General features: G+C 37.8%; 1 protein-coding gene across 3 annotated transcripts in view; it reads left to right on the top strand.

The window, feature by feature from the left end:
• Positions 1-17,280, top strand: part of OLA1 (Obg like ATPase 1) — a 164,047-nt gene extending 146,767 nt beyond the window's left edge. For all 3 annotated transcript variants that reach the window (XM_004601165.2, XM_055123028.1, XM_055123027.1), the window contains exons 8-11: positions 10,122-10,262; positions 10,950-11,046; positions 13,113-13,235; positions 16,770-17,280. In XM_004601165.2, coding sequence (XP_004601222.1) covers positions 10,122-10,262; positions 10,950-11,046; positions 13,113-13,235; positions 16,770-16,871 — 463 coding nt within the window. In that variant the 3' untranslated portion in view covers positions 16,872-17,280. The remainder of the gene's footprint in view (positions 1-10,121; positions 10,263-10,949; positions 11,047-13,112; positions 13,236-16,769) is intronic.
• The last annotated feature ends 412 nt before the right edge of the window (positions 17,281-17,692 follow it).

Raw genomic sequence — 17,692 nt, 5'->3', positions numbered from 1 at the left:
CATCACCAGGTATGGTTCCTCTAAGCACCATCAGGAGTGATCCCTGAGTATCACCAAAGCCCCTTACCACCACCACCACCACCACCACCAGCACCACCCTACCTCCTGGAGGTGGGGGGATAAATAAAAAGAAGGACAGTTACTATCTGTAATCCTAAACAGGAAAAAACTCTCCAGAACCTCATACCAAGTGAAATAATTATAAGAAGACAAAACTCAAGTTCTAGTTAAAAGATTATAGTACAGTAGTTAAGTTCAGGTGAGGTGCAGTGACTTTACATATCACTACCATAAACTTAAACATGTTTATGGTATTGTAGTGTTGTGACTACATTATCGAAACTATAATTAAATTTTATTTGGTTTTGCTTTAGGGGCATACCTGGTGGTACTCGGGGATTACTCATGATTCTAACACTCAGGAATCACCCTGGCAGGCTCAGGGAACCATATGGAGTGCCAGGAATCGAACCTGGGCTGGCTGTGTGCAAGGCAAGCTGTGTATTCACAGAAGGGCAGCAGCGCTCTGTCTCTCCCACTGCCCGAGTTTGGTAGTCTCACACCACTTCCCCCACCCCGGGGAGGTCAATGGCGATAGGTAGTCAAAGGAAGGAACGAGGGCCAAGCTGGTTGGTATCAATTGCAGTTTATTCCAATCTTCATTCCCTTTCTTCTTCTCTTTCTCCAGCCCTTCTCGCTCTCACTTCTGACTCTGACTCTTACTTCTTACTCTCACTCTCACTCACTCTCACTCGCTTTATGCTCTTTCTTTCCCCTGCTTCTGACTCCGATGACTCCCTGATTCTCTTTCGCCTTGTGCTCTGCTTCTGTGCCTTCTCCCCTACTTCTCCTACAATCTTAGTTTATATAGCAATCACATAAGGTGGTGACACAAAGGTGGGTTGAACATTAACAAATCAACAAAGAGGGGTAAGACCACTCCTCCAGGAGATTAACAAAATCTCATCTAAGGAGATTACTCCAGATTAGTAGGAGGGGATCCACTCAAGGGTGGGATCCAAACAAGAGTGTGTTGCTTTCTTCTTTCCTCAGCTAGTAATCCACTTAAATTGTTGTAGTAAATCTACTTCAGATATTTCTAGCAATGTCGTTCTGTATGAGCACAGTAAGAGATGTATCAGACTTAACGTTTGGTTCTTCCTGAGGACATTCACTATATATTCCAGACCACAGTCCTCAGGCCAGGTTAGTTTTCCTAACACCAGCAGGGTCCTAGTCTCATTGTTACTTTTGGATCATGACAGCATTTGTCTATGACCATGCTCTCAACTTATAGTTGAGTATTGTGGTGCTTTGGCCTGGCGCACTTCGATGCAAGGTAGCTCACAGCTTGCCCTGGTTCCATTCCGTCCCTCATCGGGACCCTGCTTTTGGGGTGCTAGGAACTAAGGGCAAATGAGTCGAGAAAGCAGATGCCCAGGAGTAAATATTATTCGGAGTCAACCAACTACTACCAAGTTACAAGAGCATAACATTAACTGTCTTCCCGTGTCCATACAGAAAGGACATTGCTTTAAGGTAAACTATGCAAAAGACATTGATTTACAATACAAGTTCAGAGTCTTTAGAAGGATCTGATCTTACAAGTTAACAGAATCTAATTAGGGGAAAAGGTGATTAATTGATTGGGAAGGAGGGTGCAGAGAAGAGTTTACAGATAAACAAAGGAATGGGAGTGACTGGGAGCACTGTGATGGGTGTAACCCAATAAACCTAAGTTCCCTGCAGCAAGGCTGAAAGGACAAACCCAGTGTTATCCTACAGCAAGCACCCCACTTATATATAAATCGAACCTGGACTGGCTGCGTGCAAGGCAAGCACCCCACTTACATATACTATTACTCCAGCCCTTTAAGAAAAAATTTGTTTTGTTTTAAGTAGTTAGGTTTATAGAAAAAGGAAACAGAGTGATAGTTGCCTGAGTTTGGGACAGAGACAGGAAGGTGATATTCAATGGGTAGAACATTTCAGTCTTACAAGATGAAATTGTGGAAATTCTACAAGAATTTTACAAGAGTTTGAATATAGTTAACATTGTCAAACTGTACATTATGAAGTAAAATTGTCTTTTTCTTGGTTTTTGGGGGTCCATGCACGGTGGTGCTCAGGGCTTACTCTCGACTGCACTCAGGGATCACTCCTGGCGGAGCTCAGGGAACCCCTTGGGGTGCTGGGAATCAAACCTGAGTTGGCTGTGTGCAAGGCAAGCATCCTAGCCACTGTACTTTCTCTTCAGCCCCTAGAATGATCAATTTTATGTTGTGTGGTTTTACTCTAAAATGTTTAAGCAGTTGTCATAGATAATGTGAACTCTCAGTTGTATTCCGTTGGTCTATGTGTCTAACCTTAATGCCACTGCCACATAGGCTTGGTTACTGTTTTGTAGTTTTATGATATGTTTTGAAATAGGGGGCATCTTCTGGTTTTGTTCTTTTTTCTAATTGTCCTACCTGTCAACAGTTTTCCCCATGTACTTTAGGATGGGCTTTTCATTTCTGCACAGAAGAAATAAAAAGCTGAAGTGTTGATAAGGATTGCAGTGAATTTGGAGGTCAATTCATCTTTCTTTCTAGATTTTGCATAGTGCACTTATTTTGTTGAATGTATTCCTTCTATCAGGTTAGTTTTTATTGTTTATAGGCCTTTCTCAAACTAGACCAATCTCAAGAAAAAGATGAAAAGGAAAAGTTGGTGCTGCAGTGTTTGTCATCTTTATGGTGCTATGTTTCTGTGGCACTTACGCATGTAACATGAATTTCAGTGCCAACCCCATGCATACTCATTCACAAGCATCTTCAATTCTCCCAAAGTATCAAAGATAATCTTTATTTTATGTTGATTGTTGGTGCGGGGGTGAGGGATGCACATCCAGCAGTGCTCAAGGCTTATTCCTGGCTCTGGGCTCAGGGATCACTCCTGACAGGGTTCTGGGACCCTCTGTGATGGTGGAGATTGATCCTATGTTGGCTGTGTGCAAGGCAATCTCTCTGTTACCCTCTATCCCTCAAAGGTAGACTTCTAACTTTCTGCCTCCTCTTAAGCAGTCTGAATGTAAGTCTCTTGTCTAATTACTGTTCACATTTTATCAACACATTTTATCTTATTTGTTATTTTTTATTGGGTTGGGCAACTTCCATGTAGTACTCAAGAGGCCTGGAGGCCCCTTTTAGTGTTCCTCGGTGGTGTTTGATGGACCATGGGGTACCAGGAATCACACTAGGATTGGCCACATTCAGGACATGCCCATAACATCTGTACTATTTCTCTGGCCCCACATTCAACATTTTTCAACCTTAATAGTTAAATCAAGGCTTGTGGCTCTAGCTCTGAATTTATGTTTTGGTAGTTTCAAGCTGCAAGTATTGGTTTCATACCTCATAACAATTCTAATTACAAAGTATTTCTAAATCTAGCATAAGGAGTTGCAAAGAAAGGGAAGAGATTCAAAAGCAGTGGCTCAGTACCAGAGAGATGGCTCCAGTGATGACAGACATATGTGCCTAGTATGTGCCAAATCCTTGAGTTCAGTTCCTGCCAGAATTGCACGCAACTCTGCCCCCTGTTCAATTCTAAACCATCAGGTCTACCTTGCTGAACCAAGCACCACCAGGATTAGCCCTTATTTTAATTTTTTTTTTGGGGGGGGGGTTGTTTTTGTTTTTGTTTGGCTTTTTGGGTCATACCTGGCGATTAGGTTAGCAGTTACTCCTAGCTCTGCACTCAGGTATTATTCCTGGCGGTGCTCGGGGGACCATATGGGATACCGGGAATCAAACCCGGGTCAGCCACATGCAAGGCAAACACCCTCCCCATTGTACTATCACTGCAGCCCGAGTAGCCCTTATTTTAAAGAATTAAATAAAATTAAATTTGGAAAATAGGGACTAAAGAGAGAGTATAGCAGGTGGGGCGCTTGCCTTGCATGCAAATGGTCCAGTTCTATTCCTGGCATTCTGTAGGGTCCCCTGAGCACAGCTGGGTGTGTGGCCCCAAAACAAAAGAAAAACAGTGGCTCTTAAAGTATAAAATGTGTAAATTTATTGTAAATCCTACTGTTAGCGTAGCAGATTTAAGTTTTCTTGTAGTCTTGGATTCATAGAAACTTATTTTGAGAAACACTGCTCTAGTGTATTAGGAAAAAAAAAAACTATCCACTTACTCTACTCGGGCCCACTCAGTGTGAACACAGATTATAATAGTAACTTTGAAGGTTTGGGGAAAGCTTTGAGGTGCTTTTCTTGGTGCATTCACAATGTACCATCTGTGTCGCCATTTTGAGGTGGTTAGTAGTAGCGTGGTGTTAATTACAGACATGAAATTCTTTAGTCCAAGCCACAGATTTAACTTGGGAATGAAAACCCCACTGTAGTAAGGACTTTTGTTGCACAGTTTTACCTAATTTCAGTATGGTTCCCCCAGGTTCTGTTGGTATGATTCTTCATCGTCATACTAGCTAATATCCACATTCAAGTCATCTCTGGCTCACTCCTGTATAAAGATGGATTCTGATAGAGAGTGGTAACTGACCTCTGTAAGAATCACATTTGAATGTTCACCTAGTGTTTTGTAGATTAAATTTCAATTTAATTCATTTCTATTCCTTGATCCAGCTAGCATTTTCTGAGCATCTGCTTATACAGAACTATGTAAGTGGTGCTGAAAATACATCAGTGTCCATAACTTCTAAGTTCCTTTTCACTGGGCTGGAGCCTTACTACAGTGGGTAGGGTATTTGCTTTGCACATGGCTGACTTGGGTTCAACCTCCCAACACTCCATATGATTCCTCAGGCCCTACCAGAAGTGATCACTGAGTGCAGAGCCAGGAGTAAGCCCTGAGTTCTGCCAGGTGTGGTCCCTCCTAAAAGAATGGTGTAGCTCTAAATAAAATGAGTGTTGGAGGCCCACTCACTTCCTGTTCTTCTCCACTTCTGCCTTTCACACTCTCCCTCCTAACATCTTAGGAGTCCCTATTGATCTAGGGAACCCAGAATAGGTTGAAAACTACTGACCTAGACTAGTTTGCAGATGAGCACAATAAAGCTAAGGAGACCTTAATCAGCAGCACCTGTAATCACAGCTTATGCACTAAGAATTTACTCACTTGTTGTTCGTTTAGGAAACATTTGGAGTAGTGAGGCTGGAAAGATAGTACAGCACATAGAGCATTTGCCTTTTATGTTGCCAACCCAGGTTTGATCCCCGGCATCCCATATGGTCCCCTGTGCACTCTGCCAGGAGTGATTCTTGAATGCAGAGCCAGGAGTAAGCCCTGAGCATCACTAGGTGGGAGGTCCTTACATATTTGAGGCTTAGTAAAATTTAAAAGGCATTTTTTAATTTAATTTTTTTAATTTAAATTTAAATTTTAAATTAAAAAAATTAAAAGGCATAATTATATCTTACAGAGTAAGAAACTGTTATGATACCGTCTTAACTAGTTGATTATTTTCACTGTGAATCTGAAATATTTTTAACACTGCAGGAACTTAAGAACACATTTTCCTTACGTTTACTGGTGAGGAGAGGAAACTGTATATTGTTTCATCAGAAATCTACTGGGGTGGTGGCAGGGTTGGGTGGGGTGGGGGTGTCAGGGGAATCAAGACTTAAAATTTAAAATGATACAAAGCCCAAGGCATGCCGTGGATCTCTCCATAAAAGAAATGGCCACTGATCAACTCCTTAGATACAGCTCATTGAGGATCATGGCTCCTTTGGAGTATAACTCTTGCAGCCAAATGATCACAGACATAACTGCACAGTACATGCATAGGTGTCAGCCATTGTGTGACTGTTGGCAGATAACAGATGAACAGGGAAGAGCTAGAACCAAGAAACTAGAACTAACTCAAGCAAGATGAAAGGGCTTCTAATTAATTGCTTTAAAGTACTTAAAAGGGACTACGAATTCAGTCCAGCAAGCTATCAAAAATATCTCGCCCACACAGCAGAGCCTGGCAAGCTACCCCTGGTGTATTCGATATGCCAAAAACAGTAACAAGTCTCACAGTGGAGAGGTTACTGGTGCCCGATTGAGCAAATCGATGAGCAATGGGATGACAGTGATAGTGATAGATAGTGAAAGTGTTACAAATGTTGGAGAGATAGTACAGCATGTGAGCCGTTGCATGTGGCCAACGGAGGTTCTATTCTAGCACCACCAGAAGTGATCCCTGAGCAGAGAGCCAGGAGTAAGTTCTGAGTGCCACCAGATATGGCTCCCCGTTCCCCCTCCCCCCAAAAAATTATGTTACCCAAAAAGAACAGATAGATCTTTTAAATGGAATTTTAAAGAATGTGACTGATCACAGCCTCCCAGTCTCTCTCAAGGCCTCATCTTTTTAAGTTTTAAAACTGTCTGCTTTCCCTTCTTGCTAGGAATCATTATTAGGAGGAAAAAATACAATCAGTGGCAGTTACTCTTCATTCTCACTCATCGAATTATGGCCCTAGCCCCTTATCAAGATAAAATCTGTTCATCTAAAATTTTAAGATGAATACTAAGAAAATCTTTGTATTTTGACTTTTTGGGGAATCTGTTATTATTTCATCATATAATTTGATATTCTGTAACATTGTTATCTTAATCATTAATACCTGGGTAGTTTTCTTCAGACATTTGTTAACATATTGGGGATTACTATTTGACAGCATTCTTGGAAATACTTTTTTTTGGGGGGGGGGATCTGTTTTTTGTTGTGAGGGGATGCATAGCACAGTTAGCAGTGCTCAGGGCTTACTCATAGGTCTGTGTTCAGAGACCACTCCTGGCGGGGCTAAGGGTTATATGTGGTGCCAGGACTCAAACCTGGGTGGGCCACTTGCAAGGCAATCAACCTTACCCACTGTAAGAGCCTTTCCTGCCAGGTGTGGCCCCTCCTAAACGAATGGTGTAGCTCTGAATACAAAGTAAGAGTGTTGGAGGGCCACCCACTTCCTGTTCTTCTCCACTCCTGCCTTTCGCACTCCCCCTCTTAACATCTTAGGAGTCCCTATCGATCTAGGGAACCCCTGTACTTGAAATTGTTTTCCTCATATTAGTGCCACGCTCAACTTAAATTTTCTATATCCCTTATATATTAATAGCACATTTTTTAAAAATTAGGCACTATGTTTTAGAATACTATTAATAGCAGTGTTTCAGGAATTCAGTGTCTCTGCACCACACCCACCACCAGTGTGTCAGCCACCCACCTCCAATGTCTTCTAGAGTAGTACCCATGACCAGCTATAGTTTGGGGTATGTAGAGTTTGTAGCAGTAGAATAGATGGACTTTTTCGCAAAAGGTAACTGGCTCCAGTGGGACTCAAACTTGTGATGTTGGCCTCATTATCTCACTTTTGTAACTCTCAGACCTACTGTATGCTTTCCAGTTTATAATTTTGAATGTCTTTCCCCTCCCCCCTATCCCCCCACCCTCCCCAATTACCCTGGGTCTTGTTTCAGCTATGTAATTAAAAATCGCTTGGGACATCTCTCACTTTTGTTTGATAGTAAAAGTCACAAAAGTGAAGCAGACAACCAAAGAACCTACCTCACTTTTCATCTTCCTGTGTTTTCTGTGACAGTGAAAGTCACAGAAGTGAAGCTTGCAGGCAGAGAGCCTAACTCACTTGACGGAGAGGGCTCTCGTACCTTTTTCTTTTCGTGAGGCTGTAGCAGGTCTGATGTCAGTCACTTTAGAGACCTTTAGACCTTAGTGCTCATTTATTGCAAAATGTACCAGCTCCGCTTCTGCATTATGAAGATCATCTGTCAACACTTTGAGATATTCTCCTTTGTTATTAAGCTTGTGATGCTCTACACTGTCAGGTTTTTTGCCAATTATAGTTAAGGTACAATAGTGTATTCACCAGATCAAAGTCTCACATTGGCGGTAGAGGAATGATTTGTAAGTCTTTATTCATCTGAATTGTACAATAGAACACCTGAGGAATGCAAATAATCCCTCTGAAGACCCTGCAGGAAAGGCTGTTCAAATGCCAGGGTAGAACTATTGTTCAGAATTGATGTTTTAGCCAAGGTAATTATTTCTTATCTTGTTGTTTGATTACAGTACTAGTTTTATTACTATTGACCCTATTTATGAAATAAAATGTATATGTATTCTCATATTATCTTTTCACATGAGCCTGTTTGAATCTGTATTTGTGATTTTTTTTAAAATCACAAATGTGGTTCTGAGTTGTATAATGTACAACTAAATCATTAATGATTACATTTTTAAAACTCTGTTTTATTTGAATACTGTAAGTCTATGAAGAACACTAAATCTTGTACTGTTATTTCTAGACACAAGTTGTCAAGTTAAAATTTTCCTTTTTTCCCTCAACCGTCCTTCATAACCTGATAAGAAAATACCTGTATTGGGAACTGGGGAAACAGCCCAAACGAGTGAGGTGTATGACATCTTGCATTGTTACATGGCTCCTAACCTCAGGGCACGAGGACACACAGAAAAAAACAATTGGGTAAAACTGAATTGTCCCCTTTGGATTTTATACTTTAAAGAACACATACTTTATTCTAAACAAAATATTAGGAGTTTTTAGGATGTGATCAAAAGGAGAAAAAAAAATTGAAGATCAAAAACCACTGCCAAAGTATTAAATAAGAAAATTATAGATTAACCATGCGTAATAAACATGTGCAAACTATTGTGTGGCTTTTTCATTCCTTTATCCCGTCCTAAATTCTACTCAGTAGGCCATATTCTTGATTTTCTAATAACTCTGATCCCCCTTCATCATTTATTTAGATAGGTGTTGATGAATTTTCGGTTTTGTTAGGTTTATTTTTCCCAAAAGAGACATCTATGTTGATATTTAAAGGATTTCTGTCGGGTTTTTTGGAGGGAGGAAGTGCTTTTGTTTTTATTTTTATTTTGCCAGTAGAACTGTATTGTAAGAATAAGGTATACGTAGAGTTTTTAATATGTTTGTGAACTCTGTTCTGAGCCTGCTCTAAACCTGATTCTGAGCCAGAAACATATGTGCTGATTATCTGAGAGCAAAAATTGATGGGAGTAGCTGCTAGTAATTATTTGTTTAGCCAGGCACTACTGTTTTAAGATTCTATATGTGCCTTTATCTTTAGGGAGTAGGACTGGGGAGGGGAAATCACACCCAGCTGTGTTCAGGGCTTGTTCCTGACTACACTCAGAGATCACTTCTGATGGGCTTAGGGGACCATATGGGGTGCGGAGGATAGAACCCAGGTCAGCCACATGCAAGGTGCGTAAGGTTAATGCCTTATCCACTGTACTGTCACTCCGACTCCATATTACTTTCATTTTTACAGATGTAGAAACTGAGATTGTGTTTCAGTAAAGCTTCCAAGGACTGAAAAATTAGCAGACTGTTACGATCAAAGTTGATTAGTGTGTTCATTCGTTTATTTCATATATGTTCTAACCTGTGCTTTGCCAAAATACTCCATTGCTTTGAGAGAGGGGAAAAGTCACTTTGGTGTCAGTTTCCTAACCAACTTAGCTTTCTAATCGCTTTTGCAATTAATTTATTTCCTCTGTGGTTCTATTAATCATGATTCTACATTGACCATCAGGTTTATATATCTGTGTTTCTAGGAATGTTTATTTTGATTTGCTAAATCCCCCATTAAAACTAGCAAGAATTATAAGTTCTAGATGAGGCAGTTATCTATTTGCCACAGAGCTTTCAAAATTGGCTGGCACTGTTAAGTATAACTACTACTGTACAGTACAAATAGAACTTTATATTTTTGCTCTTTAAAATTTTACTTTGTAAATCAAAATAATCACTGGATTGAGATTTATTCAAGGGCACAGGTGTTAATACTGAACAATTTGATATAACTTTAAAAACTTCTAAAATATTTGTCTTATAGTTCCTATACCTGATATGTTAAAGTAAAACTAGATTACAGTAAAATATTATGGCGTATACCTGAAGCAATTGCTGCCTGTTAATGCCTTGACCTTGGAAAGCTATACACAAAAAGATGGCATCATAAAACCGTGCAATTCTTATGAATATGTATGTGCTACTTGATAATAATGAATGTGGTACAGTCATGCATGCACTACAAGATAATGTTGTGCCCTTTTTTGTCTACAGGTTGATAAAAATTAAAGAGTGGGTGGACAAGTATGACCCAGGTGCCTTGGTCATTCCTTTTAGTGGGGCCTTGGAACTCAAGTTGCAAGAATTGAGTGCTGAGGAGAGACAGAAGTATCTGGAAGCGAACATGACACAAAGGTTAATTAGCATTCATTTTCCCTACACTTTATTATCAACTATTTCCTTGCAGTAATTTAATTGCTTGCGCTGATAGAATAATAAATGACAGAGTAATTACCATTATAAAGAGGGAATCTTCTCCTTTCTTTACCATGAGACAGAGTGAAAAGATTTATTTTAAATTAAGTTTTTAACTGTCATCTGTCATCTCCGTACAGTGTTTTAATTATAACATAGGTATTAGTTATGTATATTTTTGAGAAGGAATGATCGCCAAAACTCTTTCGTCATGTTCAGTGGGGGTGGGGAAGGGATGAATCAGTTGCCTTAATTTTTTTCAGAGTAACAGTAATATATTGTTTAAGCTGTGGATTTCATTCAAATGATTTTGCTTCCATGACCTGTGTTCCTGGAAACAATCTTGGACAAAACAGAATGAGTAGATCTAGTTTTTCTTCTCCTTTTTAATATTAACAATTTAAAGTGATCTATCTGTTCAAATGAACACAATTAAAGCCAGTTTTAGAGAGGACTTTTGAGCAATCGCTATTTGCTCTCTGACTTCAAGGTATTATGAGAGATGAAAGGTCATTTACTACTATCGTTCTTGAACAGTTTCTGCTTGAAATGAATAATTTTAGCTCTATACTGATCTCTAGCACAGTCAACTTATATGCTGAGTGAATGTGTTTCATTTTATTTCAGCGCTTTGCCAAAGATCATTAAGGCTGGGTTTGCAGCACTCCAACTAGAATACTTTTTCACTGCAGGCCCAGATGAAGTGCGTGCATGGACCATCAGGGTAAGATTCATACTTATTCATCAGCTATATCCAGTTCCACACTATTGAATTCAGATTGATATCACTGACTTTGAAGTTTGTCATGGTGGCGGTTAGCTAGTCATTACAGATGAGGTTTTTGTCCAGGATAACTTTAATTATTTGTGAGCTGCTGAACAGTGAAAGTGGAGCGGCATTGATTGAGGCAGGTAACAATTGATTCTGCCTATTACATAGTCTGAATTTCTTCATCCTGTAGAATCTGTCTACCCTCCTCCTGTGGTCAGAGATAAGACGCACCAGTATTGTGCTTGCTTAATCTGTGTGACTGGGTTTGTCTGCAGTGAAATTGATGTTGCTTTTCATTTTGTATTCGCTAAGTTTGTTTGGGTTGCGGGTGGTTCTTTACTCCTTTGCTTTTCTCAGATTACATTTTCAGCAATAAAAGCAATATGACATCATTATGCTCTTCATAGATACACAGTTGGGTTCAAAGAGCTAAACTCAGTATGTAATAATTCATGTCCTTTTTTTATTTGAATTCATAGATGTAGTGTTTATTTTTATGCAATGAAAAATATTCAATCTTACTTTTAAAATGTGATATGTATTTTAAATATTAATGGATACTGATTATGACCAGAAAGAATGATTAATTTATTCCCAGAGGACAATAGAAAGTGAACTGTAATGGCTTGCTTTTAAATGTAAATATATTGTAATAAAGTACCATTGAAAATTTTTGAAATAAATGTGGTTCCAAATAGTGTTACTGAGTAATAAAAATCATGTCAGAACTTTTAGAAATGCTTTTATTCTCTTATTTGGTCTCTTACTATTTTTTTATATCTGCTATATGATAAATGTTAGTGTTGCTATGATTTCTATTTTCACTGACTACTATAATTTATTTTTACATTTATTTTTATTTAATATGGGTAGGAACCTGGAGGCAGTTCAACATAATGTTAAATGCTTTGTGTGAATGTGAGATTCACTTTTCTTTTATCGCCTCTCTCCTTTGTAAAAATATGTTTGATTGACTTCTAGCCAAGGTCCTTTTATATAGACTTACAACATAATGTCAAAGCAAATTTGAGTTGGTAAACAAATTGCCACAATTTATTTTGCCTAATTTTATAAGGCAAAACTCTTAAACTTAAGTATGTGCAGCAGAAAAGTAAACATATTCTGGGCTTGAAAATGTGAAAGCTGGTTTATCTTAAGACTGATTGTAAGTATCCATGATTTAATGTGCTACGATATTTAGTCAGGTAAGCATCAGTGAGTAGCCATATTAACCCAATACATCTTTTATTGTAAAAACTGTGCTGTGTAGTGTCAGACTCCTTATCACTTTAACATGCTTTATTAAGCAGCCGTTAGGTTACCATTATTTCTCAGATTTCTTTCCATGCTTATATGTGTCTGGATGTATGTCCTGGTAATTTAACATCCAGGGTAATTATAAGACATTTCTCATCCGATATCAGTTTGAATTTTCCTTCATGGCACTTAAGGCAGGATATACTAGTCATCCTAAATGTGTCAATGTACTACCACCTTTCAAAAAAAAGTATTAAAATTTTATCAGAATTTAAAAATTATTTGTTGAGCATGCATTAAATGATTTGTTGGAAATGCCTTAAAATGTCATTTTATGTATTGATTTTTATGTTCTTTTGATAAGCTGGATTTTTAAAAGGCCTTTTTATCTTTTTTCAAAAACCTTTGATAATTTAACTTGAAAGTTACTTTAAAATCCTTTTTTTTCTTCCGCTCTAAAGAATAGAAAATCGAAATGAAATCTACACCCAAACCTGAGCACTATGTCTAAATCAATAAAGCTGGATGACTGTTAGGAAAAACAAAGCTGTGCTTCTTTAATATCTCCTGATCTGTCTGTGCTGAATCTGCTGCCCAGGTAGTGCCCAGGACTGAAAATGTGCTAATTGTACACCTGACATCGTAACTGATGTCGAACTGAGTTTAGGTCGAGCCCAACTGCAGATCAGAGAAAGGAAACTCCACGCTTACAATCAGTCATTTTAAATGCAATTAGTTTTCTCTGGTCTTTCTTCTCAAAGAAAGGGACGAAGGCTCCTCAAGCTGCAGGAAAGATTCACACGGATTTTGAAAAAGGATTCATTATGGCTGAAGTAATGAAATACGAAGATTTTAAAGAAGAAGGTTCTGAAAATGCGGTCAAGGTAATTGTATTTTCTAGTTTTCATCTCTTACCATTTTTACTGATGAGGAGAGACTCATGATCAGATGAACAACAGCTATCATTTAAATCATGTGGTCCAAAATAAAATAATGATGTCATTAGGGCTTGGGGTCTTTGCTGTGAATGTCTATATGATTTTAAATTGTTTTAAAATGTGTTTGTGTAATTTTGTGTCTTACTAAACCTAAATAAAAACAAACTAGTTTTTAACTATTTATAAATTACATAATTTATTTGAATCTGTTCACTGATGGTCAGTGAAAATTATCCTTCTTGCAACTGAATATTGGAAAGTATACATAAAGTAGCATCTATAACCTTATGATTAATTCAAGGATGGACACAGGAATTTTAGTTAAATAAAAACTTGTTCTGAAACTTTCTGATTATATTTTTTAAGTTCTTTGGGAATTTGATTTGCTTTCTCAACACTAGAGGGCAGGTCCAAAGTTGTGCTTTATTTTAGCTAATAAGTGTGATTTGATTTGCAGGCACTAATAGTGAAGCAGTGTTATACATGAGTGATAAATGATTTTTAATTTCACTTGGCTGTTGGATTTTAATGAAATCTAGGCAGAATATCTTCTCTAATCACTGGGTCAAGTGTTTAAGCAGACATACTATGGGAATACTTCATTGTCTTTTAATATTTGAAGACTATCACAGAATATACTGGAGAATTTAAAGAGGTCTCTCATGTCTACTTTATCATAATTTGAAATAAAGGCCAAAAAGTGTGTTTTATATTTAGTTTATTCATATTGTTATCTTTGAAATGATCGTTCTGAACAGTAAGATTTTAATAGAACTCTTGGAATCCAAGGAGGGGGGAACCTCCGTATATAGTTAGTCCAATGGAGTGAGAGAGAACCTTATTCTTTTTAAATAGTGGAAAAGTTTACAACTAAACAAAGTAATTTCAGTGGCATCATCTATATTGATAGGTATGCAAATATTAATAATTAAGTACTAATTAGACTTAAAATCTGATTATTTTCAACATCATATTGTGTATATTTTTTCATAAAAGTGATTAAAAATAAGAACATTTTTCCAGGGCCAAGCAGTAGTACATCAGGTAGAGCTCTTATTTGCACATAGCTTATCCGGGTTTGATCCTTGACACCCCATATAGTTCCCCAAAGCCTGCCAGGAGTGACCTCTGAGTGCAAAGCCAGGAGTAAGCCCTGAGTTCAGCCAGGTGCAGGCCCAAAAAGCCAACAAAAATATATAAATATTTTTCCATTAGCATTCAGCAAATGCTTTTTTTTATATTCTCATATAAGATCATTTTACCAATCCATAATAGGTGTCTATGTTATAATAAACTTAAAAGATATACAAATTGTAGCTTTCTTAAGCACAATAGTGGTACTTTACAGTATGGAGTAAGATAGTATTTCCTGCTATTGAAATGCTCACCACTAATTGGGAGCTTTAATACTGTGAGCTGGAAAAGATCAACTTCTGAGTTTTCAGCCTAGAACCCCATTTAGTATTTTATGTGGTTTTTAATCTCCAAGACTAGTATTTCCAATTTTGAACTCCCAAGTAAAAATAAGGCATTTATCAGTTGCTTTATGCTGTCTTATTCACCAAATATTTACTTGCATATTTTCAAGTAGGTTTAGGTTTAGAGCAAGATTGTGTATATGTGTATGTGTGTGTGTTTCGACGCCATTGCAGCATAACTAATTTAATGCCAGTGCTGTGAACTATACTGAATAGCTCTGTGTGGGCTTTGTAGTCTACAGGGATATCACATTATTAGCAATCATATCTGCTTAGGCAAAGCTGGCTTCTACAGATGGCTGCTTTCAAGTGCAAATGAACTGGTTAGACGTGTCTTGTTTAATACATACTCAAGATTCACAAATGGGTATTGATTTTTTTCTCCAACCAGTGTCTCTGATAGCAGTGAAAATGGATTAAATGGTCTCTGGAGAATTTAAAGGAACACTGTCATCTTTAATTAATAGTAAACTTGAGTGGTAACCAAGTATATAAACTTACATTAATATGTCACCTCAGTGTGCATCAGATATGTGTTGTCTGTATAGTTTTATAACCTTGGGCTTTAGATTCTTGGGGGAAAAAGTAGCAAATACCCTTCAGTACATCACACATCTTTACAAAAATCATCTAAGTGTGCATGTGCCTTTTAAAATGTTAGGGTAGCGTATTGTGGCTTTTGTTTTTATTTTTGGGGGCTGCACCTAATGGTCCTTAGGGCTTACTCCTGGCTCAGGGATCATTTCTGGTGGGGTCAGGGGACCATAAGGCATGCTGGGTTGGCCACATGCAAGACCAGAAGAACCTTGTACTACTGCTCCAGCTTCTATTTTGGCTTTTTAAAAATTGACTTTATTTTAATAGCACATATTGCTTATAGGTAAAAGTTTTTGTATGTATTATTGAAAATATGTTCATTTGGGCTCTGTGATCTGGTTTGTTCACTTTAACCTCAGATATATGATCTTCATTACTGTTGGTTTCTGATTAGTAGGATTTCATTTTTGATTATTCTTATTAATGTATTCAAAAGGAAGGACTCACTTTGTTAGGCAAGGTTTTGTGTTCTAGAAACATTTCTAACAGGTCTTTTGGAAGTGCAGTTTTGGAAATGCAAAAAGATTAAGTTCTCACTGTGGGATTGTTGGGCCTGAGGCAGCATGGCACTTGCATGTGGAGTATGCATAGATGTGTACACAGAGCCCATTGTGTCCTGGGGGAGGTGTGTTTACGATGCACCAGGCTGAGCCTGCATCCCTGGAATCCCTGTGTGTTTGCTTTGGGATTACTGGTGCATTGCACATCTCTAGCTACATACCAGCAGGTGGAATCAGTTGCTTTGCTGACTTAATTTACAAGTGAAAAAAATGTCTTTGCAGCCCCAACCTGTTGGAGTCTGCTCATTACTAGGGCCATTAGTCTATAAACTATATGATGGATTCTTGACGCCTCTATCTTTAATTATTCTTCAGAATTTATTTTTAAATGAAAAGGAAATAATTTTAAACATGTACATTACAGTTAATAATAGTTTTCTTTGCAGTAGACTCTTTTTTTATGGTGGTGGGGGTACATAACCAGTGTTACCAGTAAGCAAATAAAACAGCTTTAGACTAGTTCTGTAGTCTTTTTTTTTCCCCCCTGCATGGTTTGATCTGTTTTGTTACAGTGACTTGCTAGATGTTTGCAGACACATCAGAATGTACCATAAACAGCATGTAATGAAACTTAATGATATTGGTATAATTACATTTATATACCAACAATTTAGTGGAGAATACATTATGATTATGTATATATGGAAAATCTAGTTCTGCCCAAATCAGAAATACTTTTCTTCTCTCTGAGACTAGTTTTGAACTTGTATACTTTCCTATACTTTGGGGTGTTTTTTTTTTTTTAAATGTGACCCAGGAAACAATACTTTTTGTATCTGCTCTTACTGTTGACCTTATGTTTATTTATTTATTTTTTTTAATAATAACTCATTTTCTATTTGCAGGCTGCTGGAAAGTACAGACAACAAGGCAGAAATTATATTGTTGAAGATGGAGATATCATCTTCTTCAAATTTAATACACCTCAGCAACCGAAGAAGAAATAAATTGTACTTATTGTTCAGATAAAAAGTGTAACCTTCAAAAGGCATATGATTTTTTTTAATTAAAATTTCTGAAAAGTGAAGGGACAAATAAAGTTGTGGGGAAGGTGGATCTTCTACAAACAGATTATTTTTGTTTTAAAATTAAGATACTGTGTACCTCCGATGAAATGCAAGTTTGCTAAATGTGAACAGCTTTGCTTTTCACATGATTAAAACCCTACTCCAAATTGTAGGCGCTTTTCAGGAACCATATTACTCTCATGATACTTCATTAATCTCCATCATGTATGCCAAGCCTGACACATTTGACAGTGAGGACAATGTGGCTTGCTCCTTTTTGAATCTACAGATAATGCATGTTTTACAGTACTCCAGATGTCGACACTCAATAAAACATTCGACAAAACCAGCCTGGGTGTGTTTGGGGATGTCTGTATTGACTGGCTGGGGTGTGCTGAATGCGATACGGCACCTGGCGGCTGCTGATTACAGAATTTTAAGGCGCGTGGATGACACAGTAACTGGCAGTGGGGGGCAGCTGCAATTGTATCTTAAAAGTGAGTCTTTCGTGGGAATCAGGAGAATGGTATGCCAGGGGTTTGTCTCAAGAAAATTAATTTGTAGACAGACATTTAGTGAGGGATGATGGCCCTGTGGTTTCAAAGGATAGAGCATAGGTGACTGTGAGCAAAAAGGAAAATAGTGCTAGAAAAAAAAAAATTGCTTCAAAAAATAAGGGGTGTGTGTGTGTGTGTTTCTGACCCTGTTGAAAGCAGTGTTTGAAATTATGAAATTTTTATGGAAATTATTCTGACCAGTGG

The sequence above is a fragment of the Sorex araneus genome, chromosome X, assembly GCF_027595985.1.
Source record: "Sorex araneus isolate mSorAra2 chromosome X, mSorAra2.pri, whole genome shotgun sequence".
Taxonomy (NCBI): domain Eukaryota; kingdom Metazoa; phylum Chordata; class Mammalia; order Eulipotyphla; family Soricidae; genus Sorex; species Sorex araneus.
Note: the sequence above shows the minus strand (reverse complement) of the source record. Positions and strands in the feature narration are given on the sequence as shown.